The sequence below is a fragment of the Haemaphysalis longicornis genome, unplaced genomic scaffold (assembly GCF_048455015.1).
Source record: "Haemaphysalis longicornis isolate Haplotype H1 unplaced genomic scaffold, Haemaphysalis longicornis Haplotype H1 scaffold_13, whole genome shotgun sequence".
In the NCBI taxonomy this organism is placed as follows: Eukaryota; Metazoa; Arthropoda; class Arachnida; order Ixodida; family Ixodidae; genus Haemaphysalis; species Haemaphysalis longicornis.
Window position 1 is genome coordinate 18,984,719 of NW_027526233.1, and position 25,852 is coordinate 19,010,570.

Sequence of the window (25,852 nt, forward strand, 5' to 3'; positions counted from 1 at the left end):
TACGCACCAAGGAGCGCGCCCTTATCAGCGCATAGTGCATGACGAAATTGAACGAGTGTGTTCTATTTGTTCCGCGGATGTTGACTTGTATCAGATAAAGTTTTTTTTCAATGGCCGTCGCTTTAGTTTTGTGCGCCGTCACAAAGGTCTTATTAGGCGGTTTTTTTACTTTGGGAGGCTCAGCAAATTGGTGTGGATATTTTCTTCACACTGTATTACATACATTCCTTTCGTTACAAATTGGCGTTCGTTGTGGCTGCGTGCAAGAAGATGCATATCCCCATCATGCGTTATTTATTCGCATGCAAATACAACGAGATGGTTTATGCTAGGCCACCCAGAAACGCCGCAGACACAGTTGTTCAGAGTACTCGATGGCGGATCTTGTGCCCCGAATTTCTGTCGTAACCTTCGTTATCATATCATAACGTTATCATGTCGACTCGAACGATTCTGATATGATTACTGTGTGGAAGGCTTGATATATCCGCTAACGAATGCTAAAATTAGTATATGGGCCGGTTTCTGTATAACAATAATCGAAAACGATGCATACGTCCAAGCACATGTTCATTATTTTACAACACCTTCAGGCGTAGCGAGAACACCCTGGCCTACTCGGGATAGACTGAAGAAAATTACTCTTGCTCTCTGGAGTGCTGTTTTACTATAACGCATATGTTATTACGGGGACGTAATGCCTGCGGGAAATGTACCCCAACTATTCATCGAGGTCTGAAGAAACACAGCGTTCCTGAATTTTTACCGTATACGTAGTTAGCATGCGTGCGGATGTGTGCATGTACCGTGCGACTGTGCGTGTTCGTGCCTGTGTGCGTGAGCTTGCGTCGGTGCGCGCGCGCCTGTATGTGTGCGCATGCATGCCTGCGTACGTGCGCCTGTGTATGCGAGCTTGTGAGCGTGTGTGCGTGTGCGAGCGTGCACGTGTGTTATGGCGGATATCTGTTTTGGGGCGCACGTTCAGAAATGATGGAAACCGACTAGCACTAGTTCCCCTAGGTACCAAATTTTTACACTTCGTACTTAATACAGGGGCAGCAAAATAGTACTGAAAAATGGGTGTGTCTTTCCTAAGTCTGTGATTTGGTTTGCATCTACAAATATCAGACAACGTTGAAACCACGATTGCTTTTGTCGCTGAAGCGGTTACGGCGGGATTAGATCTATAGAAGCACAACCACCGAGCCTAAACCCACCACGTTAATGCTATCGTGCTCAACTGCTAGCGTTTTGCGCAATAAATCTGCGTAGTGGTGAGAAGCCTGTTATAAAACTATCAGGCGTTTATACACAGTAGGTTGCTTCGAACTCAACCTACATTATTTGTTCCCGGTGTGTTACACCTTCCTCTAGAACAGAAGCTAAAGTTAGTTCCTTGTTCCTTCTTTATTTTGAAACGAGTTCCCGTTACAAGTTCCTTTTTTGCGAAAGGAACGCGTTCCAGTTCCACTTCTAACATTCAAAGGTCTCGTTACATTAACGTTCCATCACATTTTAAAATTAAAATATGGTGTCGGATTGCTGAGGCGAAATAAAGTGAGAAATTTTAAACTCACATGTAAGTACGTATCCTATAGGAATGTAAACACCGCCAGCAGAAATTTATTTGGAGATAAAAAGGATCCAAAGAAACGCTTCTAGACGAGTTTTTTTCAGGGGGCACCGGAGAAACTCCAACCATGTCTAACTGCGATTTCGGTGCGCGCATATTATAGGTCAAACACATATCACACTTCCCACTTCGTTCTTACGAATCCGCACTAATGTTAATGCGCTTCAGATGTGCGAATAAAAAGGTACTCACATGCAGGAACATAATTGATGTTTTGCATTAGAAACCGCATCGAAAGGAACAATCAATAGGCCTTTAACTAATGCTCAAATAATATAACAGTTTATTTAAAATACCTTACAGGCCCCGTTGCAGGGAATAGAATAAAGTGGTTACAAAAGTGAAGCTTTGCGGATCATACAGCATGAATCGGCGAGTAACAAAACACAGCAGAACAAGTAATGACTACGAGGTTCGAAATTCGAAATTCGTCGGTAGACGACAAGAAAAAAAAAGCCAACAGCGTAGTCACGCACGAAATCTACAGACAAGAATTACAAAGTATGCCGAACACAATCAGGGTAGTAGATAAAGAAACAACCAAAGATAGCCAAATATCTGCACGCGACGCACAAATCAGCTGCTGTGGTCGGAAATACGCACAAGGGAAAAGCACAGTAAATAACGCGGAGCCTAATCACGCACGTAAAAAAAATTACACTATAAAAATATAGTCGAACACAAATTGCGACAATATAAAGTAAAAGAACAACCCCAAATAAATAAAACGTAATGAGAATAAACGAAAACACGTGGTGTGATTCCGAAACGACAGATTCTTTACTTCTTCAAGCCGAAAAAAAGGTAAGTACATAACAAAGTTACAGGATATGGCAGAAGAGAAGAATATGTAGAATGAATGAAAAAAAAATATGAAAACAATTAGTCGGAAAAAATGCCCGAACGCATTGACGCAACTAAGTAGAGTCCCTTTTTTGAACTCAGCAAGAGTTGCACCTCGATATTGGAGTCACTTTTTTGTCAACCCTTCGTTGGCAATGTTGAGCCGTTCCACGGAACCGCTTGAGGGTACTGACGTGTTGTACTTGAAGAAAAGTTGGTTAAGTTCCTCGAAGTTCTTCATCTGCGAAAGCGGGTAGTCAACTGGTACCACCAGGTACCGCGACAGCTGATTCTGTGCCTCGGCTGCAAGGGTTTGCTGCACAAAGGAAAAAATTACACCATCTTCCCGTGGGGAACCCTGATGAGGATGCGAAGCATCGTGGCGGTTCCGTGTGGTTCCATTGTGTTGCCGTTATGTTGAGTGATCTGGTTTTTACTAGCGCCAGAGGGAATTCCGCGTCCGGGTCCACACCGGTGGCAAAGGCACGCAAGTGCTGTTGTGTTGCGGTGAGTAGGCGGTGGTTCTCGAGGCGCCGAAACTCGTCCATCGTGTTCTTGTCGATGTTGTCTCTGTGGTAGAATCGGTAGTCTCCGTCAGCTTTGGTGAGGTAAATGTTGTTGATATTGGTGCACCGGCTGAGAGCAATGTACATGCCCTCCTCTTCGCAGCTTTGTCTTCTCGTTCTTCTTCTTCGAGGGTTCCCCTACGGGAAGATGACGACGGTGGTTGAACGTGAACCTATCTCGTGATGTATTCTTTGGTTGGCATCCCTAGGGGCATCCTGCCACAATCAGCATCAGGCGCTGCGGACGGGGCTGGTTGAGCTGCCAGGCGCGTGGCGCTTCCCGCCACAGCTTTCCCACGGGAAATTCACCATCCCCCTCTAAAGTTTTCAGTTCGTCGTTTCCGTTGACGTTCAGCTTCGCGTGCCTTCGTTGTATCAGTAGCTTCTTGACCTAGGTTGAATAAGTCAAGGACATAAGGCGCGTTCGTCGCACTTGCTCCTGTCCCGGATTGTTAGTGTTTATATTGTGTGTCAATTGTCTTGGCTGACTTCTCTCTAAAATTTCCATGTATTAAAGAAAAAAAAAATTGTAGCGTAGTGGGAAAAGCACCGCGTACCTCCCGTTGCGGCCAGAGAGTCGTGGGATCGAAACCGGGCGCCGCTAACTATTTCTTTTTTTTATAGTGTAGTATCGCGGAGCTGTGGGTGTACGGAGGAGAGTTGCGCATGCGCAGTGAGCGTGTGGACGGCGCCGCCATCAACGACCCAGGACCAGGCGAGCCTAAGAAATGCTCCGCATTTAAAAAGAAATCCTCGGGCGCGGATAAGGTGGCTAATACTGCGCTGGATGGCTCGGTCACCGCAGCCAGCTCTGTCTTTATGTCGTTGGCCGCCTGGTCACGCGTAGAACTGTCTGGGTACCATGATAGTCTAAACCTTGGGATTAAGCAACTGGCGACAACGAGCTCGCGCTTTCCTTTGAGGGGTCTAAACCTGAACCCCGAACAGTTCCCGGTGTCCCGGTGACTCTGCAATCCCACTGACTCTTCGAATGACCTCACGGCGAGAGGAATACCCTCGACAACAACGCACCCGTGGATCGCGCGTCTAATGTGGTAGACCCCTGACAATATACGGTGGTTTCCCATGGTGCCTGCAGCGCCGCTCCGACTTAAAAACCCTTCACCGGCAGGGTACAATTCTTTCGGTCAGACGCGCTGCCTGTCCTCTCCAGACAGACGATGAAAGGTGAAAAGATTTCTCGCGGCTGCGCTTTCACCCGTCGAACGCCGCGTAAGTTCAACCGGCATGAAAGCAAGCACAAGCTGCGGCCCGCTGTGTGGTCATTTTCTTCCTTTGACAGTCGAGGAAGGACTTTCCGCTGAATGGCGGAGAAATTGCCCTGCTTATACGAAGAGAAACACAATGCAGCGACATGTGCATTTTCATACTCGATCTTTGGCATCAAAAACAGCCAATTTCTAGGAATATAACGTTTGGAGAAGGAACGCCGTTCCTGCCGTTCCTCCAAAAACCTGACGAGTTACCGTTACAGTTCCACCGATTCTTAATGAAACGGTGGCGTTCCTCCGTTCCTCAAAAAAGGAACTAGTTCCAGCAATGCCGTTACTTGGAACGCCGTTACCTACAACACTGCTTGCGCCCGATTGTGCATTCGGCACTCTCATGCAATGACAACGTAAAGTGAATGCGATAACATACTTCCAAACGTTCCGCAATGTTACAAAAACTGTTTTACCATCCTCTTAGATCAGAATGCCTGGAGTCCTAAAGAATCCTGCCAAACCAGACAACCCCGAACGCCTAAAATTTGTATTCGTATTGCATTGTGCGATTCGCGGTTATTAGCAGCTGGCGGTTCCCTTTGTTCGAACGATTGCTGCATACATTAGCTGACGCCTAGCTTCGACTCTTCACTCTAAGCACAGCACCGGCTTTGCGAAGAATTGGCCTATCTCGAGTGTTTCTTCCGTAGCGGTTTCAAAAACTGTAGTTTAAATCACTCCTAGAGATAGTGTCTGCCATTTTAAGCCTACTAATATGATAAAGACTTACGCACACGCATAATCTGGCGCTGAAACGCATCAAAAATCAACCGAGCGGATAAGAAACACTAAGGAGAGCGAACCCGAGTGAAGCGAACGACAAAAGCGAGAATCGCTATGAAGTTGTCGCGGGGACGGCTTCCCAGAGACGCACGTGTTCGCGCTCACCGCCAATTACGTTTATACTTTCCGTGCGGCTTGGCTACGCGGAATGCATGGCTCGCTAACCAGGGGGCTGGCGAAATTAATCGGCTGGTTTCCGCCGAGTCGTCCAAATTCTATAGCGCAGAAAAACTGGGCCCGGGCAAGATTTGTGCCCAGAAGAATTTGGCTTTCATTGGTAGTTTCTAGACTACCTCACGATTACTAAAGTGGTTGAAATAGAAATAACTCGACACTTGTGATTAGGTAACGTATATTGGCTCTTGACGTTTCACTGACATTGCTTTACTAGAGTAGTAAGCCACAGACGCCTCCCGAGTGGCACTCTTGTAGAAGATTGATGCCCATTAAAAGGTAGAAGAGTTCGCAATCCTAATATGGAAAAATATTTTATTGTAAAGCAGGAAACCACGCTAGAGAAGCACTTTACACGAAGTCTACAGCAGGACCGCGCATTTGCGGTCGCTTTTCCGCCTAATCTGAGGCAGCCTTTGATGATCACATATTTCTGGGGTTAGGGGGGAAATTACTGTACAAGGGTTATTAAAGAAATGCACTCTTAGGCAAAAAGGTCTAAAAGTTCGTCCTTTCGGGGACTAACGGCCTCTGCCACAATCATTAGTCCCTTTGGGGACTAACTGCGAGGGGACGAACGGTTAGTCCCCCACCCGGATGGTCCATTCCGATACTCCCCAAGGACGAACTGCGTAGAGTCGCAGGAAAAAGAAAAAACATTGGCACCAGCAGGAATCAAACCACCGACGCCAGGAAATACACGCAAGAAACCGGACGCGCTACCGCTGGACAACGCAGCTGGGTGCAGGCCGTGGGAGATAATATTCAAGTGTACAGCGTGTAGTTATGTGCATAACGCGACAGATCCATTGCATCTCGTGTCCGAATTTCTATCCGTGCTGGCGAACTTGACCGGGATTTGCGCTTTGCGTTGAGCGCTTTGCTAACTTTCGGGACTATTGCTCAGTTTGATTTTAAGTACAGCCTCACAACGAAAGTTTTTTCTTGTAAATAACAATCTACTCGTCATCGCCTAGTCGAGGTAGGTAGCTGGGCGATCGGACGACTCATTTGTTTCCGCATAAAGTAGGGCAAACTACGTGTATTCTTAGTGTCCGATGCATATGTAAGTTCTCTATGTAACGTATGTGAAAGGTGTCGTCTGTGTGTGTGTCAGAATAAGGAAACAAGCCATATTTCCCTGCATCGGCGAAAGCGAATTCGGTGTTGCTTAGCCTGAATTCTCCAAATTCGCGTCGCTAGACGATTACGACTGGGAAATGCAAGCGGGTTTTACAGCAGTTGCAGCATTGTCATAGCTTTGGTGCCCAAGGAAATTATGTACCCAGTGTAAAAGATAACTTCGAGGCGCTTATCTGTAGCGAGCATTTTTGTTTTGCAGTTGTCATGAGCAACATGCGTTTTTTCTCGTTTGTTAAACATATACATATTCATCACGCTCAGGAATAGACTTTTGCTATTGTCACTAATTTTTGCGTTACTGGTAAGGCGCTTGAAAGCTTTCATTGAACGTTATTACCTCGCACGAATCCTAGGCAACAAAGCGTATCAACATAACCTCGCCGAGAAGTGTCTGGCCATCGCGCTCGCCGCTTCTTGCCATTACCCGGCGCTCTATTAAACCTAGGCGATTTTCCTATAATTAACATCGATATTTTCTCCCGTGGCATCATCTAAATGACCCAGTGACTGCAATTTTGTTGCGGAAATCTAAAACTGTTCACAGACATATGCGCGAAAGGACAACGACGACGCCATTAGGGTCATTAACGATGCAGCAAAGAGACTAAGTGCATGCGTTTCGTCCTCCCGTTACTCCTTAGCGATCGGCGGGGATGAACAGTTAGTCAGCATTTGTGCACACGGCACATACTCTGCCGCAGATACTCCCCTTGAAGATGAACGGTGGCCCCTGAAGACTAAAGGCTGTATTTAGTCCCTATTGTAGTCCTTTTTGCTAAGAGCATGCTCTGCCAGCAGCTCAGAGTGCGGATATCCGACTTGTAAACAGCAGTGCGACACTTGAGGGAGTAGACCTAGGTATGAATTCTAGTCACTTGTCGCAGTTAAAGCTTAGTCGTAGGGAGCAGTACGGGAGCACCATCTCTCCGTGGCGGATAAAAGCCCTTGCAGGGCCACTTCATTTTTCATCGTTTCGGATGGCTGTAGGCCTAGCGTGAACGCGCCTTTTGTGACTCATGAATTCAAAGAGGGGAGACAGGCGAGCTTCGAGGGCACGGGCAAAAGTCCGCACCTCTGAGCATATCCAATGGTGTGGAGTGCGGTCAGCCACTGCCTACGCCTCGGCTCATGCTTTGGCGCTCAATAGTAGTAGACATGGTCGCCTGAGAGTATCCTGCAGCCCTATCCGGTTCTTTTCCGCAGTCTAAAAATGGTAAAACCGCGTCACCGCGACTCCTAAAGTATTGCTCATGCATGATAGCAGATACGGTCGGAAGCCATGGCCGTGTTGCACGGAAATGAAACCGAAACTGGTTTGAACTACCTTCCAAAAATATACCACAACCACTACACTCCGAGCCACATGCTTGTTGCCAACGCTACTGAACTTTTGGAAAATAAAAGAATTTGCAAAAACGCAAATCAGTATCAAGCAGGTTTGAAGACTTGGACAGCGTCGAATCACATCGTTCGAAGAGTATACGTTACCTTGCGTCACTGCTGCAGTTGTTGCGGCTACCTCAGGTATATTTTCTTTACCTTTAAAAATATAAAAAAATAAATAAATATAAATAAAGTACAGTCGTGTCCCGTTATTATGGGCGCATTCGTTCTCCAGAAAAATTCTCCATAATGTGAGTCTTGTATAAAAACGAATCAAGGTCAAAAGCACAAACATTATGGAATATTTGTTTAAGAAAGTCTCGTTTTAAGAAGAATCGTTGAAGGAAACACCGGGAAAAGATCGGTCCGTTTACTCTTAACACCAGCCATTGCCGCCATCGAACTGACCATAGAAGCTTTGCCTTTTTTGCGTGGCGGATACTGGCACGAACTGTTATCACCATGTTATCTTGTCCTGAGCCTCACGACTTGCCCTTTCCGGAGTATTCCGCACTGGACAATCGTGTTTGATGGGGAAAGGGTGTCACCCTGAATTGACGACCTTAGAGGTTCGTTCACTGATCACGAATGTTCTCGATGTGATTCCAAGGTTCTGGAAGGAAGAGTATTCCGAGATAAATGCATGCTTTCGGCAAAACGTAAATTCCTGGTATGCGCTTGGGCCTAGGGGGTCACCAGTCATTTGTTCTACTTTTTGCTTTGTGGACCCGCGTCCATAATAACGAGAAAAAAGTGCCTGTATATACACTCTTCGTCCCCAAAATAGCGGTTCATAGTCCAGACTGCGGATTTCTATATTCACGGGGCAAAGGTAAATGGCGAGAAACCGGTCGCCGCAAATTTAGTCCATATTGCGGGATGCGCGTGTTACAGGGGCCATACTAACGAGGCATGACTGTACTGCTAAGGGGAATTCTTTTCCTTTCGTTCCCTTTTATTTATTTCTCTTCTTTCTTAATCTGTTCCTATTTTTTCTCTTCAGGCATTATGAATTAAGTACTGCTTAAGCTATCGGAGAAACGACAAAAACTATGTTTATTTGAGTCAGCCTACGCAATACAATTGCAACCAGAAGTTTGAGAAAATTACTTCAGTATCGCTTGTGGCACCCAGGCAACGAAGATGAAGTGCAGAATTTAATCATACTGTTTTCCTAAATTCAACACCTAAACCTACACTTTCTGAACTTAAGGTGATAGAACAAATAATTGCAGGATTCGAGTTATTCAAAACGAGATGTAATGAATGGTATTGTCATGCTCCTGTTTATTATATAGTTAGTTAGCCAGTTACGGATGCTGTAAATCCGCACTACAATGTTCTCGCAGAAAAAGGCATCATAAATAACCCGCAGTAAAATCATTTGTTTTTTGTTCACTAATAAACGAAGAAATATAACGGAGGTTGTCCCGGAGTTTGTCTTCCGCCTCAAATTGTCTTACAAATTATGAAAGGGGCTTCCTCAATTTTTCTACCCTTGTGCGTCTTGCACATTTGGGCCCGTTTTTCAAACTTAGTTTGGCAGTTAGAAAGTGCGATTTCAGGAGGAATAAACACACATGTGTAATGCACTTCCAGATTTACCAGGTTATCCGTGGGGGATAGTTGGTGTTCCACAGCTTAACTTTCAAAGCGCTGAAACTGTGAACAAGAGAAAAGGAAAAGTAGTTAAAACTCCTGACTATACTACTGTAGTTATGTATGTCATAGTAGCGCTTTCGACCTCTCTCGTTGTTCGTAAGCTCCTTGTTCGCTTGTTCAAAGATTAGGCATTCTCCCACTGAAGCACCTCCTAAGACAAAAAAATTGTAAAAAAGCATCTACGCGCGTTTCCATTGCTATTACATTGCCAGTGCTCGCCAATACTCCAGCTAATCCCTCGACTTCCCTAACGGGGTTCGTACGCGCAATGCCCTTGATACCAACTCTCTGCCTATCTCCTTACACTCCCAACCCGCATTCCTCTGAGCTGCACTTAACTGCCGCTGCATCCACGTAAAGTACATTATCCAACATGCCGCAGTGATTGAACTCCTAGCGAGCTCCCGGTAGATTAGCTCCACGCGCCTCGGGGCTATTTGAGAATGCGGCCGTAATATTTGCGGCGGAGAAAGCGTCCGTGCAACCATCTCTGGGCTCGATACACAAGCGTTTCGCACTAATATGTGAGGATGAACCGCCGCGTGCTTAATTGCGTCCTTACTACGGCCAAGGAATATGCAGTTGGGCGGAATCTGTGATTGCCTACTCGTGTTGACAGATTTCCCCCGCGAAAAGCTATGTACCTGGCGAATGCCAACGCATTTGCCGAAAGAGAAACACCTCGTTAGGTTTCTTGGTCGGCAGGTTTTTCTAAGAGGGCTTAATTGAACCGCCCGCATATGTGCGTCTTGCAATGAACTTGAGTGGTGACTCGGAGATCCAGTGAAACTAGGTGTGTTTATGTTAGCCTTGTTTTTGATTCCTTTTATTTTCCTAAAAGTGCGCAAACGTTGGAGGAACTGGTTAAGAATGTTGCACAGGTGGGTGGTTGCTGGCACAGAACGACTTCCAAGAAAATGGCCGCTACATCGCCAGCCCTGCATGGGTTTGAATATTGAAACGCTGCGTAAACATCGGGAATGCACACTTGGCATAGCAATAGCAATACGAAGGTCAACTTGTATCTTCCAGTACTTTCTTATAGGGGGTTTGGGTACACTGCCTCAGTGCATTAAAGCGCTGTTCACAACGAGGTGAAACATGTAGCGGGAATTTTATGATGGTGTCGAGCATGACCTTTTTGGCGCTGTTTCTCTGCACTTCGGTGTTCCGGTATGGAGCTGAGAGGTTTTCTTCGCGAGGCAGAACGACCAAACTGTTGGCTTAGGAGGCGGCGGGATTTACAAGGTTCATGAGGAATCTAGCAGTCAGTAGTGTTATAGGTGACTCCTTTTTAGCGGATTTCATAACGTTTATATATTTAGTATGGGTGTTTATTTTTAACCCCAATATGCTATTTTAAGCAGAGTGAGCTGATTACAATGAGCCTGGCGGTTATCCTCACTACAGCTGTAATTATCACCTAATGACCCTGCCTTGCATGCACGCATAGCAAAGATTCGGCTACCTTCGCGATTGAGAAGAAAAGAGTGACGAAACTGCGAAACTTTTGGATTTCAATATGTTTAGTTTGGCTTTCCCTAGGAGAGCCAATCCAATTGATTGATCGGACACATGCCACCGAGCGCACACCGTCTCTCTGAACTGGGAAAGCACCTGCACTTCAGAGCTTACGTGATGACAAGGCGCAGTCAATCGCCGATGCGCGTCTGCCAACTCGAACATCTGTTTAATAAACCGAGCCAAAGTCTTTAACTAACGCTCAAGCTACAAACGCTAAGAAAATAATGATCTTCCGGAAGGCGACAGTAGCAGAATCGCGTAGACGCCAGTTTCATAACGTGGGGGCCCACGTTCAGTTTGTACTATTGGAAACTTTGTTTTTTCAGGAGCGCACTCCTTACGCCGGCTCATCGGATCTTTGCCTCCTCGCTAACTTCCCTCAGAGCTCTCACCTTAGCATTTTTAACACGAAAGTGTTTTATTTCTGGACACACAAAGATTTCACTCACGTCATATCCGTTACGGAAATGATGCCAGTACAACGAAGCAAGGGCCTGCAAAGGGAGCACCCCTGCACCCACAGTACTAAACCTATAGTACTAAATAGTACGTTATACTTAGGTTTGTTCGTTTTCGGGATATATATTTCTACACGAAAGTGTTTTATTCCCTGATGCCCTAAGATTTCTCTGACGTCATATCAATCACGGAAATAACGCCAGTACACCTTTGCCGAAACGACCCGCCAGTAGAACGACGCTCTCCAAGCACACCCACAAGACAGCCGCCGACTCGAAAATGATGCTCATCTGCAGATTTCGCTGCACATTTCACTTTCCTGTTTTACCTATTCCTATGACAGAGGAATCAACCACATTTATCTTTGGTGTACATTTATGCGGAGATTTTTAGTGGCGCCAGGAACCGGTGGCCCTAACTATTAAACAACTCCACAGCTCTAACAGTGTTGTTCCGCGCCAAGTATAGCCACTAATCAAGAGCAAAAAACCCTCGAATGCTACTGCCCTGTCGTGTCTTTGTACTAATATCAGGAGTGTTCTACGCAAATGTGATTCGCTTCATGCCTTCATTAATACCATGGAATGTAATCTCATTGCTCTAACCGAAACGTGGCTCAATGCTTCAATAAGCGACTCCGAAATTGAATCTGCATTTCCTAACTTTGACATTTTTCGCTGCGATCGTTCTGGTAAACGTGGTGGAGGCGTACTGATAGCTGCTCACAGCAGCTTACAGTGCTCCGTAATAAACGTTCCTTCCCCACTTGAACTGCTCTTTGTGCGCTGCAATTCGTCCTATCCCCCAATTACTATTGGCGTTTGTTACCGCCCGCCCGACGCTGACCATTCCTTTGTAATTCATCTGCATGAAACGCTTCGTTTTTTAATTTCTTCCCATCGCCAGGCTTCTTTTCTTTTGTTCGGTGATTTTAACTTTCCAGCAATCAATTGGTCAAATCTTGCAGCGTCAACTGTGAGGCATAACATAGAAGCTGACTTTGTTAACACGTGCCTCACTTTTGGTTTAACTCAACTCGTCACAAATCCGACAAGACCGATGGACCACACTTCATCGATCCTTGACCTCGTGCTTTCATCTAACCCAGATAGCGTTTCGTCTATTACATATCACCCAGGACTATCGGACCACTCTATCATCCACGTTTCAGTTGAAGGCGATGTGCCCGTCCAGCCGCGAATTAGAAAAACGATAACCTTATACGACAAAGGCGATTACGGTAGCATGAATGCGGAACTTGAGGATTTTTATGCAGAATTTGTTCCAAACTTTTTTGACCGTTCTGTCGAAAGTAACTGGTTACTCTTCAAAAATAAATTAGAGACTCTAATAAAAAAAATACATCCCCACTATTTCTGCGACTGAACGATCAACGTCTCCCTGGTTTAATAACTCACTTAAGCGCCTTAAGAACAAAAAGAAGCGGCAATATAAAGCGGCTAAAATAAAAAAACAATGCTAGTGCTTGGGACAGGTATCGCCAATCTGAGAATTTTTTCCTATCGCTTTCGGCTAAAGCTAAACGGTCTTTCTTCTCTACATCTCTGCCCACCATGCTACAGAATAACCCTAAACAATTCTGGAAAGCAATAAATCCGAACCATTCGAAACCCATCTGCTTGTATGACGAACATAATTGTCCGATTCCAGTGTCTGATGTTGCCCATAAATTAAATTCTACCTTTTGCTCGGCGTTCACGAAGGAGCCCGATACAGAATTACAGAACTTTCCTCTCTACGATCACCCAATCATGCCCGGCATTACCTTTGAGGCTAACGGTATCTTGAAACTGATTGAATCGCTCAAGCTCACTTCTTCATCAGGCCTGGATGGCATCAATTCCAAAATCCTCAAAAATACTAAACACATATCCAGTATTATACTCTCGCTCATTTTCCAACAGTCGCTATCATCTGGAGTGGTCCCGCAGGACTGGAAGGTGGGCAAGATCATTCCAGTACCAAAAAAAGGTAATTCCTCGTCACAAAACAGCTACCGTCCTATTTCGCTTATTAGTATCTCGTGTAAACTCATGGAACATGTTATTTATTCCCACATTACAAAATTCTTAACGTCCCTTAACTTTTTCCACCCCAATCAACATGGCTTTCTTAAAGGACTATCATGCGACACCCAGTTAGCTTTATTTATTAACGACATAAGTACTAACCTGGACATGAATGTACCTGTAGACTCCTTATTTCAAGATTTCGAGAAGGCATTTGATAAAGTCCCACATAACAGATTATTTCTAAAGTTATCTCGTCTAAACCTTGACCCCGCTGTATTTGCTTGGTTGCAAAATTTTCTAACTAACCGTAAGCAGTTTGTATTCGCCAACTCACACTCTTCTAGCCTATCTCCCGTTCTCTCAGGAGTGCCTCAAGGAACAGTTTTGGGACCCTTGCTATTCCTAATTTACATCAACGACTTGCCAACTAATATCCAGTCTAACCTACGTCTTTTCGCTGATGATTGCGTCCTATATCGTCCCATCTACAATAGCAATGATAATATAATTCTCCAGCGCGACCTTAATATTATTAAAAATTGGTGCGATACGTGGTTAATGTCTTTAAACGTTACTAAAACCTCAGCAGTGTCATTCCATCGCAGGCCGGCCTACATTTCGCATTTCTATGTAATTGGGAATTGTAACGTTTCGTCTGTAAAAACCTATAAGTATCTAGGCGTAACTTTAACCCAGGATCTTACTTGGACAACTCACATTACTAACGTGACCAATGATTCCAATCGCGTTCTTGGGTACTTGCGCCGAAATTTACGTTTTTGTCCTACATCCGTCAAATTGCTGACCTATCAAACACTTATACGACCTAAACTCGACTACGCATGTGCAATCTGGGATCCCCACCTTTCTAACTTATCTAATACACTTGAATCTGTACAAAACCGTGCGGCAAGGTTTATTTTTTCGGACTATTCCTATCACACGAGCGTCACTAATCTAAAAAGTCAAGCTAATCTTCCTCTACTAGAAACAAGGCGCAAAGGTAGGCGGCTCTGCTTGTTTCATAAGTTTTATCATTCTCGAACAGCTCCCAACGTCATTAAAGAAGTACACCGTCACTCTGACCACGTCCACCACCTATTGGCTGTTTACGCAGGAAAGACGCTCACCTCTGCTCATCAGAATTCTTTTTTTATAAAATCGGCCAAAGACTGGAATGACCTTCCCGCCGAAGCCGTGGTCCACTCCAGTCCCATCCGTTTTCACCAAGCCATCAAAGAAATTTTGTACTGAATTTCAACCACTGTATTATTAATGTATGCCCACCCCTCATGTAAAACCCCTGTACAGGGGCCTTTGAGGTATAATAAATAAATAAAATAATTAATTAAGAACCTTACGTCTTCGATGGCCGCATATCTGGAAATATTGCAAGCGCGCTTCATGAGCGTTCTAGCATCAATGTTGGGTGAATTCTTGACTGATGCTTATCGGATTTAGAGCGGCGGATACGTGGAGGCGCTCTTGTATCTATGTTGGGTATATTCTCGCCTGAAGCTCATCGGTGCAGTGACCGCTCCGCTAGCGTGTATGCATTGGTGCTGAATGTGCCTTGCAAACACCAACATGGCTCCTAATGTCACCGGCATAGCGGTGGTGTGCTTCTTGTAACGCCACTACCTCGCAAGGGTTTCATAGCTGAAACTTTTCGCTTTTGAGTACCCTCTCAGCAGTACGTAATCCCTGCTTATTATTCGATGCGATATATGCTGGCCTATTTGCAAAGACGTCAGAGCTATATCTGAAAAGGAAATATTTTGCGGTCCTTAAAAGTTCGATAAATTCAACCAAGGCACAGATGCATAGGTCATTCTGTTTTAATGGACCGAAGCCGCCGCGCATGCTTTCAGTACAAAAGGGAGTAATTGTACCACCATTTCAGCTTTTCGGGAAGGCAATACAACTCTAAATAAGCACTCCGCGAACGCCGATGTTGGGTAATATGGGTGCGTCAGTGCACTAGACTTCATAAACCACTGAAGTTGGTCGTCTAATGTTAGAAGTATGGTCATTTCACAAAACTAGATGTCAGGCAGCAGCTCACACATAGTGTTCATCCGAGTGAGAGCTGCCATCAACGTGAAGCGTCCTCAAGCTGCACATAATAATAATAACTAGTGATCGATGTTACCTGCCTCGGTCATTCAAAGAGTTTAAAACAATTTTGCAATTGCGACCAGTTGGAATTCTGTAAAGTAGACTATTGCGGCGTTTAATGTAAACGTTTTGTGAGCTACACTAAGCTGCAAACGGTGTGAGAGAACAAAATCCCGCCCTGCATAGTCCTGAACAACTATGACTGCAAAATAAAAATAATAGGTGCAGCTTGCACCAGTGGGGCCAGTCTGGAGCAGCAGCAGCGCTGGTGGCCCCCTCTCTCGTCCTCAGAAAAGAGGTTTTCACACCTGATATTGATTCCTTAACTTCTTGCTGAAAATTCAATAGAAGTGGCAGGCCCGAATGATTTCTTTCGCAAGCTTTCACATCTCTCACAAAGTGTACTGTGTTAGCATGCACTACAACTCGCGCCGAATCCAATTCCAACACCCGCGCTACAAACTCGAAGAAAATGTTGTGCGCCTGGAATGCGATGATAATGCAATCGAATAGACGCTTTTGTCTTGACGCGAGGGACCAACATTTGATTCCGATCATGGAAAGTGTTTTTGATTTTCCAAACGCTGCACGTGTTATTGTTCCCCAGCGCAGCAAATTCGTACTCCTCGGCCCTTTCGGGTGGTTCACTGGTTAGTGTATTGGTTTCAGGGCGTAAATGTCCCTTCTTCGATTCACGGGACCTCCCTAACCACATATATTTGTTGCGGCGCACACTCCCAAAACCTGCTCGTGGGATCCTTGCTTCTCGCTACTTTACTTCACCCTTCGATGTTTCTGGCTGCGAAGTACGGAACTTGCTCGCCCTAAAGAGCTCCGCTGTACAAGGTCATGCCGTTGTGGTTCCTGACCGGTGCCAAAATACTTCCGTACGCAACATCGAATTAACTGCTCAATTTACTCTGAGCGTACGAGCTAATTAAACATGCGGATGTAACATGATGAAATGGTACAGGCCCGGAATATTACAATCTGAGACCTGTATTACTCCAGGAAACCCATACTGGGTGTGCGCTGTATAGCATGAGGGCTAGGCAGGATCGCTGTAACAGGACGGTTTCGCAATGGAGGTGCTACACAGCATCCATACTGTAGAGAGATAAATGGTACCGATAATGGAAACAAATTTTCATTTTAAGGTTCTGGTAAGATAGGCAGTTGGTAACCGCCAGGGGATATTTGCAGTCGGAGCTTTGGTTTGCATGAGCACTTTTATGCCCGGGCAGAATGTCACGCCACACGTTCAACACGGAAGCGAAGGCCATGCATACTTACAACATAAAGAACACACTTATAAGTTTCTGAACACAAAATTGACATTTTTACTTAAACACTTCAGAGCCATCACCTCAATGTTTTGAATTCCTTTATCCTACTAACCGAATTAACGTCTTTATAACCTTCATGTATGTATATCCTTGCCGCGCATCTGAAAGATACTAGTTAACATCATCGTAAGGAGAATATGTTCACCGAAGGGCAAAGGCTGATCCTATTAACCGAAAACATCTGATGTGATGGGATTCCGGTAATTACTTTACAGGCAAAATTTCGTTATTTCACTCCGCCACTTTTTCATTGTTAAGGGGGTCTTCTCTCGGCAGTCCCTCTTTTACACTGTAAGTTCACCACTTTTATTTCATTACATGCCCAGCCCGACGCCACTTACTCCTTATTCTCCCTACTATAATGTGGTACACCCAGTTTGGTTTTCTTCTATGGCGCAAGAAAAACATCAAACAAAGCATGCTGCCTTCCATGAACTGTTTTGCATACACTCTTACAATAGGAAAGTCACCAATTGTAATCTACGATAATAATTGTCAAATCTACAATTTTACAATAGACGTCCAGGAAAACTCAAAATAACGGGGGAAATAAAAAACAAATCTGTAATGCGCCCAAGTAAGAAGTGTTTGAACATGCGATAAGTCGTGGGATTCGCCTGAAGGTGCCCAGTAATATTCGTCAGGTGTAGTCAGCGTCCCATGCGTGCCCAATGGAGTTTATCATGGGTCTCGGCGTGTTAGCCTAGTTCAATGGCGGATGTAGCGCAACAATAGTTAGGGTTTTATTTCTAATGTTTTTAAAACACCACTTGCTTTGAGGAAAACATTCACGAAGCAGTCGTGTCAAATATGTACGCTCTATCATAAGAGGCGTAATGAAGCCGGACTGCAGGCTGAGCCCGTTATCATTTTTCTGAACATGCATGGTATCCGCGGTATACGCAAGAGACTCGATGTTTTAGACGATAGCAGCAGTCCTGCCAGGCGCTTATAAAATAGTTGTGTTGAAGCTTCGCTTTCCCTAACAGTATTGCGTGTTTCTGCGTGGGGGAATAATTTTATTTTCTTCACAAGGTTTTGAGATATCACAGGTAATTGTTGATGGACGCATTACAAATCAACAGGATTGGTGTCTTGATGGAGTTGTTCTCGCGGTGTAATTGAGGAGAACCCTAAACTAAAACGCAGTCACTGTGCGTACCAGAACTCCAAGCAATGTACTTTAGCGTAGTACTTCAACCTTTGCTCCAGGGCTCTGAAAGTGACCGTATATTTACAAGCTTTTTGCAAGAGCTTGTGCGCGCTGGTATTATAGCGCTGTTGAGCAGGGTCCCTTTGTAATTGTGTTTCGGTAGCAGCCTGGACTCATACTCTAAATATTACGATCCACAATAACAGGAACTCAAACTCATTTCCACACTCGAAAAAGGCAGGCAAATAAACTTCCACAATATATATATCAAAAAGATGATCATATAATATTATATGAATTAGCAAATGAATTCGCCTAATCCCCAGATTATCGCAGACATGCCATCAATTTTGCTTTTTTCGAACACATTTTATTTTTGTCCACAGCATCTGTGGACACGGCACCGCTGGACGATGTTACGCAGACCGGGCCAACGAGACACCTCGATCAATCTATCCTCAAAATCCCTGTGTAACAATAAGAATGAGGGAAGGCGCAGAGAAATTGAAGGTATCATTTTATGAAGTTAGGGGAGAATATTGTGATCATCGCACCAGACGATATGGTACGGTTGCTATCAGAGGTGCACATAGCAAACAATTGAAATGTTGGCGAAAAAAATCAATCAATGCGGTTTTTTGAAATGCGAATCTTGCGTCAACATACTTGTTATGGAAGGTAGAAATAAGCATGAATTGTGTCTGAAGACGCTGTTTTACTGGCACGACAACGGTAAAACTCAGCTGCTGTGCATTCTTTGGAGAGAGAAGATGAGTCTACCAAAGCAGAATGCCTGCTTGGTTAGCTAACACATACACTTTATTTATGTGTTCAAACGCTATCTGCAAACCTAAAGTACACTTGCCTTGCTTCGTTCCTGATAAAAGAACCATTTTTTTAAGGTTGCGGCTTTTGCTAATGGGCTCGCCAGGGTTTCCCCACTTCTGCGATATGTCGCTGCAGATTATGCATAAAGGCATGTACGCACTGTGCACACGGGGTTAATTTGTGTCATTTATTGAGGCGGCACGACATAAATAACCAGTTACACAAGGTTTCACAGCTTAGACCATCACACGAACAATTTTTAAATTTTTTTATTAAGGCGGCAAGTTGAACACATGAGCCCCACATCGCCTGCAGATGGGCGCTTGAAAACTTGTAAAAAAAAGAAGTTATTTTGGTGGTTCAGCCATTGCGGGGTGCTATGTGGGCGTTGCTGTGACACAATTAGCCTCACTAAGCATCCTTGCCTAAGTGTCAAGTACGTTTATCGCAGGGATGTGAGGAATTAGTGTGTGTGTGTGAGAGGGGGGGGGAGGAGTTTCGCATGGAGTTATTGGCCAGAAGTATTGTTCAATTAAACCGTTTATTTTTGGTGACGTCTTTTTTTTCCCGACTGCCGTGGCCTACCTCATATCAATAACGCGTAAAATGTGCAAAATGAGTAAAAGCCTCTAGACCACTCGTTGAACTTCGTGGTGAGCGCACTGATGCCGACACATCAGATGGTATAAATATTTTTTTTCCAATGACCTAAGTTTGTGGCTTTTACGAAAAGAATGCGCCACAATGATAAGCACTGAGACACGGCCCAGGAACGTAGAGAATAAAATGAATAAATGAACAGTTTTAGTCAATTATTAGTCATAACAGTAGCTACGTTCATAATTATTTAAAACCAACAAATACCTTCTTCCTTTAAGTGATGTACGATTTTTAAATACTGTTTTTTATTGTTACGCAGGATCCAAGATCATGGAAAATGATGCGGAAGACCACAACTATAGGCACCACGGATATCGGGACACAGGAGGAGGTGGAGGTGGTCTCAATGGCGTGACGATCAGCCCCGGTGACATCTTCCAAATCACAGGATCTACGCCGGCAGTTTTTGTTGGAAACTTAAGGAAGCTGTCGCAAGAACACGTCCACAGGAATCCGCACAATCATCAAGCGCGCCACACGTATCACAAAAGCCAGCAAAAGACTTGCTTGACAAACAAGAATGAATCCTGCAGAAATAATAACGTAGTAATCAGTCCAACAGATTTCTTCCAACTGGAACAGATCGATGACGGCAAGCCTAATAGAGGGCTCAGCCTCGGAAATCTGTTCTCCACGGGAGGTAGTCACGCTTACACCGCTCTCACTCGAGCCCTCGACTCCTCAACGTCCGCCAAAACACCCGTGGACTCATGCGGGGACTCTGGCACCTTAGACACGACCGGGAGCACCACGGCGTTGCTCGAGACCGCGGGACGTTGCTCGGGCGCCGATAAAAAAAGGAGACAGGGTGAAGACGACGAGTGCTGCGAGCCGGCCTTCCTAGTTGGCTGGAACTGGCCAGCCATTCGGATTGGGTGCTTGTTGCTCTGCGTGTCTTGCCTTGTGGCCGTGCTTTGCGTCGTCGTGGTTGTCCTCCTGTTGAGACCTACACCATGCGACCCCGAACGCTCGTGGTGGCAGGGGGCGGTCATGTACGAAGTGTTTGTGGCTTCATTTGTCGACTCGGACGGGGACGGATTCGGCGACTTCGCCGGGCTCACGTCGCGCCTGGGCTACATTCGGAACCGGATAGGAGCGTCGGCGATCCGGTTGACGTCCGTGTTCAGTGCGCTCGACTATCAGCTAGAGTACGAGCACATCATCGATTTCGACAACGTGGATCCTCACTTGGAGCACGTGGAAGACTTCGCGATCTTTGTGGAGAGAGCACACGAGATCGGACTAAGGGTGGTGCTGGATATAAACCTGGCAGTGACGAGCGACCAGCTTTCCTGGGCAGCTCATTGGCTTCTGGACCCGTACGGCGAATACAGAAACTACTACGTTCTCATGAACGACTCGTCAATAATGGTGAGCCAAGTTTATATTTAAGCAAAGAAAGTGGTTCGTATTCTATAAATTTGGAGAAATTAGCAACCCAGTCGTTTTTATGAGCTATTATCGCTATCAAACGTTTTTACAACTGCAGATTTATGTAATATTGCGTAATGTGGCCTCTCTTAATGTTTGCTAGTGCTAAATAGTGCGCCAAATTATAAGGCCGTCATTCAGCTTTGTGGTGAACGAAAACCATGACCAGATTACTAATCGATTGACGGTAATTAAAGAGCGCCAAAACAATCGTTGTGTGCGATGTTTTCTGAATAATTAATCTCTGAATGTTGACACTCGCTCCCCAGTTGGAAAAGAAGGCGCCTATCATATAAACACTCAAAAAACAAAAGGGTTCAAGGATCAAGGAAGCCGAATCGACTCTCTTAGACGCTCACGAGTGGCAGAGAAGTCCTCGGCGAGAAATGCACTATAAAAGATCATCAATGTCCAAGGACGTCACATCTTCTACAAAGGGCGCGCCCCGTGCACCGCTTCCTAAATTGCCAACCTCTGCAATGAATCGACACGTTCCGCCACAAAATCACATGAGTAATTTAAAGAACTAGAAATATCATCAACCAGTTAGTCCTCACTCAGTGGTCTAGCCTTTCAATGTGCCCTCGTTGGGAATTTATGAAATCGCATGTTTTGCGTCCATATATTTTAATGAAGGGAATTTTTAGCGGGAGTGTTGGGAGCATAAATTGCGGCAGAGTTTACATGATAACTAGTGGTCAGATATTTAAATATATAAAAAAAACATTATAAGCCTCCAACGTTGTACAGCAGCATCAATTTTTATATAAAGACGCATAATTTAAAACGAACTCGTGCCCGGCCTCTATCTACGACACAAAAACCGAAAATGTTCTTGTTTATGACGGCGCAACGGCGGCAATAGCCGATGACAATGATGAACAAGCCTGATCACAATCAATTGGCTTAATACAACAAGTGCTGTGCTCAGATTCCAATGGCCACTATTGCTTTCTGGAGCGTAATACATAGTGCAATATTAAGGAAAGAACACCCGAAAGATGGGAGAACTTATTAAGAAAGCACTACATTATTCTCCCTTCCGCCGTTAAAATACGACGCAAAAAAACCGACAAAATGATTTAACACAGGGGAGAGAACGATTTAATGAGATGTCAACTTGTTTTTACACAACTACTGTTAGCACACCTGAGGCGGTTGTCTTATATACAATGTTATTGTTCAAATTGTACATCCAAGACCTCGCTCCACTAAAACAATTCTCACACACATTTGAACATAACTTTTTAAGAGGTGCTCAGCAGCCTAACATAAAATCGATGGAAAAGTATATTTTAATGCCGGATGGCAATGATAGTTTTAAAGGAGCCATGAAGACAAAATACAAGTTGTGTTTATTAGAAAGACTGCTCAGTCCCGATAACAATGATACCAATATCCTCGCAATCTTCGAACAAATAACGGAGATATTAAAGAAAACCTGTGAAGCCGTGGCGACCCCTGGCCAGTTTCCGGCAACTTTTCTATGACGTCACAGAATCTTGTTTGTGCGATTGGCGGCCGCCTAACTGACCTGTCGCGACGACACATAACTGGACGTCTGTAATGGGGACTGCAGTTCCATTTGACCGCATGAATTAAATGCTAACGTGCAGTTAACGCACTGAAAATTATTTTCTATTCTTGGCCCGTATGACGTCATTCTTGCTCATACACGTCACTGTGGCGCAAAATTTGAATGCTTTTAAATACTTCTTGCTTTTTTTTGTTGAAAAAACATCTTTTGTGGGTCTAATGGACTTGAGTGAGATACTGAATCCTAGTTCTTTCAAATTAAACAGAGTTGTATTTTCTCTTAATGGCTCCTTTACGGCGTAAGGAAATACGGCTCCGCAGTGATATGTTTTCGCTGGCTCTTCGATATAGGAGTAATCCGCTAACAAAGGCGTGCTGTATGCCCAACCGTTGCGGTGTAAATAAAGTTACATTTACGTATGATCCTTTAGCTGAGGATGCTACTGCAATTGTTTAATAAATCTATTTGGAGAGCACGCGGAACGTATTCCACGAATCAGTGTGAAATTGTGGAACATGATTTGGCTGCCGATTTCGATACTCCCCAATACTGAAATGTACGTGCAGAGAGAATTGCAGTCTTCTGAGTAGCCCCGCATACGTGCGTCGTCTCACAGAGTGATCGCCGTATCCCCGAACACACGAAGGCGCGCGAAATACTTAGGCGCCGCTGGAGGTGATGCCTCCCGTTTATAACACACTGTCATCTTCCGCTTACCTGGTCACTTTCTCTTCGGTGGCTTCTTCGTTTCTTCGGTTACCTGGTAGTACAGCGAAGCCTGAGAGATTGACTCGCGCCGTCTCGGCATACAGCCCTCCCCCTGGTAGTTCGGGCATAATTTCCTCCTTGGCTTTCCTGTTCGTTTTACCTGGTTAATTTTGGGTTATGTCTTCGTTGGATTCGTTACAACGAGCGAAGGAGGTGCCGTTAAACCATAGGAACGGCCGCATATAAGCTCCGCACCAAATGAGACAACCGCCACATTTCAGTTCCTAATTGTGTGGCTTCTCAAGGAGAATGGAGCTTGTACCCTGATAAGCAACGCTCCATGTAGGCAGATGGTTTTGGAGCCTAGTTCTTCGACTAGGAAAAGTGTTACGGCTTAACTGACGCTATGATCGCATAGTCCACACCATCAGGAATGCGTGAAAGGTCTTTAAAAGAGATAAAAACCTTCGTTTTCACAAAAGACCGATTGTAGTGTGTCGTTTATCTAACTATCGGGAAGAAGTTACAAGTATTGGCTTATCACTCTCGTTTCCCGTGTTTCTCGCTTCGCGTTCGCCAACTGCTCGAGCCATAACAGCGTGGCGACTTATCCACTCCGGCGCGTTCCATTTCAGTGCTTCCAGCGGTTGATTTTTAGGATTTTTTTGCACAAGAAGGGTTGAAACCCATCGAGTTCTTAACAATCAATTTTGCCGGCAACCTAAATAGCGATCCCAAACTCCAATCGACAGAGGAACTTAATATAGGCGTCGATTTTGAAAATGGCTATTTATAGACATTTAGGCACAAACACCGAAATAGGCATCTGTAGCATTATAAAAACTATATAAAAGCCATCACCAACCTCTAATTCATGCGCATGTATCATAGACAGGCGATCGGGAGCGCAAAAAACAAAAAAATATTGCCTAACATCCAGTCTCTACTCATATCTGTACATGTGAAGTTAGCCATACCTTCAGGAAATGTTTTCTTGAACTATACCAAAATATAACCACTTTAGAATCCAGAAGTGCTGGTGGGAAGTGTAGCGTAATTGTTTAAGTGTAAACGTTCCAGTCTTCATAGTGTTTGGATAGGTTGTAATGATGGGTTACCTACAGCTTAGAACGTAGGTGGTGTACCCGCCCAAACGTACTACCATCTTGGCTGACAGACGACTCTTGCTTTATCTAAGTAAGAGCCTGTTCGCAACCGAGTGTGGAGCTCAAACTTGACGATGGCTCACTGGAAGTCTACGACGCCTCAGTATACGCACACACTTTTTTAGCTGCCGAAGGAAAACAGGAACAGGAACCACTCAGCGGCCGCGTGTTCTTTGAAAGGTACAAAAGAAATCACGAAGCGAGTTCACACGTCCTCAGTTACTCCCGCATTTTCAGCTACAGTGGTCGGGGAAACAACCGGAAGAAGCTGCTTCGTCGAGGCTGGTGTGCAGCTGCGGGGGTTGTCTCTTTTGCCCTAAGAAATGGCGCCATGAAAAATGGATGAATGTTCAGCAACGGCAAAAGCGCAGAAGAACCAAGTTTTAGCGGGGTTAACGGATGAGGAGTCACGGAAGGAGGAAAGAGCAAAAGTAAACGAGCCGCACTCAGGATGGCGATCACGGCGTAGACCCGCGAGTGGAGGCTTCTGAACTTCCAAACTTTTCTTCCCGTGCCTGAATTATTCCGTACTTCTACCCAAAGCATCAAACTGGTGCTTATGAAGTCGTCACTGTGATGGCAACAAAAATGCAGTTTTCTGAACTGAAGTTTTATTCTCTATTGCCACATTGCTTGAAAATGTGAAGATGAGACATTTGTCCGTATTATTTGGTATTGAGATAGATTGGTTTCCCTAAAGAGGGTGGCAACAGAGCTAGGTTTCTTGACGTTACTAGGTTACTGAGTTAGGCTACTGGGCTTTATAAGATCTTTCGCTTTTGTTCTTAAAATGTTTTTAATCTCAATCGCACATGCTGGCTGAACTATAAGCAAGCTGCTGTGGGGGAAGGGTGATATCTTTATATGTATAAGTGACAGTTCTTCCAAGACGCCTTTTTTCTGCGGTCTTTGGCTTTTATAAGAAGAGAGGGTGATGTTTTTCTTTTTCAACGCGCACGTTTAGGGCCTGGAATGTCGCAATATTGTTTGAAGTTGGAAAATGTCTCGCATTTTGGGATCTTCATCACAAACACCCCCACCAGCACTACGAGCGGCGTGATGATCGTTAGCATCACTATACCTCGCGTCCTACTTGCATCCGCTCCATCACGAAGTCCCCTCCCTGTGAATTCATTCAACTCCGGTCGCCTGAATATCCGACTGCATCCTACGCAGCGTATTTTCCGTATTTCGCCAGCTACTGTGATATAAAGTTTAAATACGGTGGTCTTTTTGGGCTACTTAAACCCAGACATTTTGGTCTGTCTGTCTGTCTGTCTGTCTGTGATTTGATTAAGCAACCTGCCAAATTCACACAAAATGTGAATAATAGTCATATCCTCCGAGCCAAATCTAAACGTCCAGTGTCAGTGTTATGGCTTGTCAACTGTTGAACAAGATCAATACATTGCGCAA

General features: G+C 44.8%; 1 protein-coding gene across 1 annotated transcript in view; it reads left to right on the forward strand.

Moving 5' to 3' along the window:
* Window positions 1–19,850: 19,850 nt before the first annotated feature.
* LOC144163727 (uncharacterized) overlaps window positions 19,851–25,852 on the forward strand; it is a 34,649-nt gene continuing 28,647 nt past the window's right edge. Inside the window, exon 1 of the mRNA XM_077694471.1 lies at window positions 19,851–20,965. Within this exon, the coding sequence (XP_077550597.1) occupies window positions 19,865–20,965 (1,101 nt within the window). The 5' untranslated portion in view covers window positions 19,851–19,864. The remainder of the gene's footprint in view (window positions 20,966–25,852) is intronic.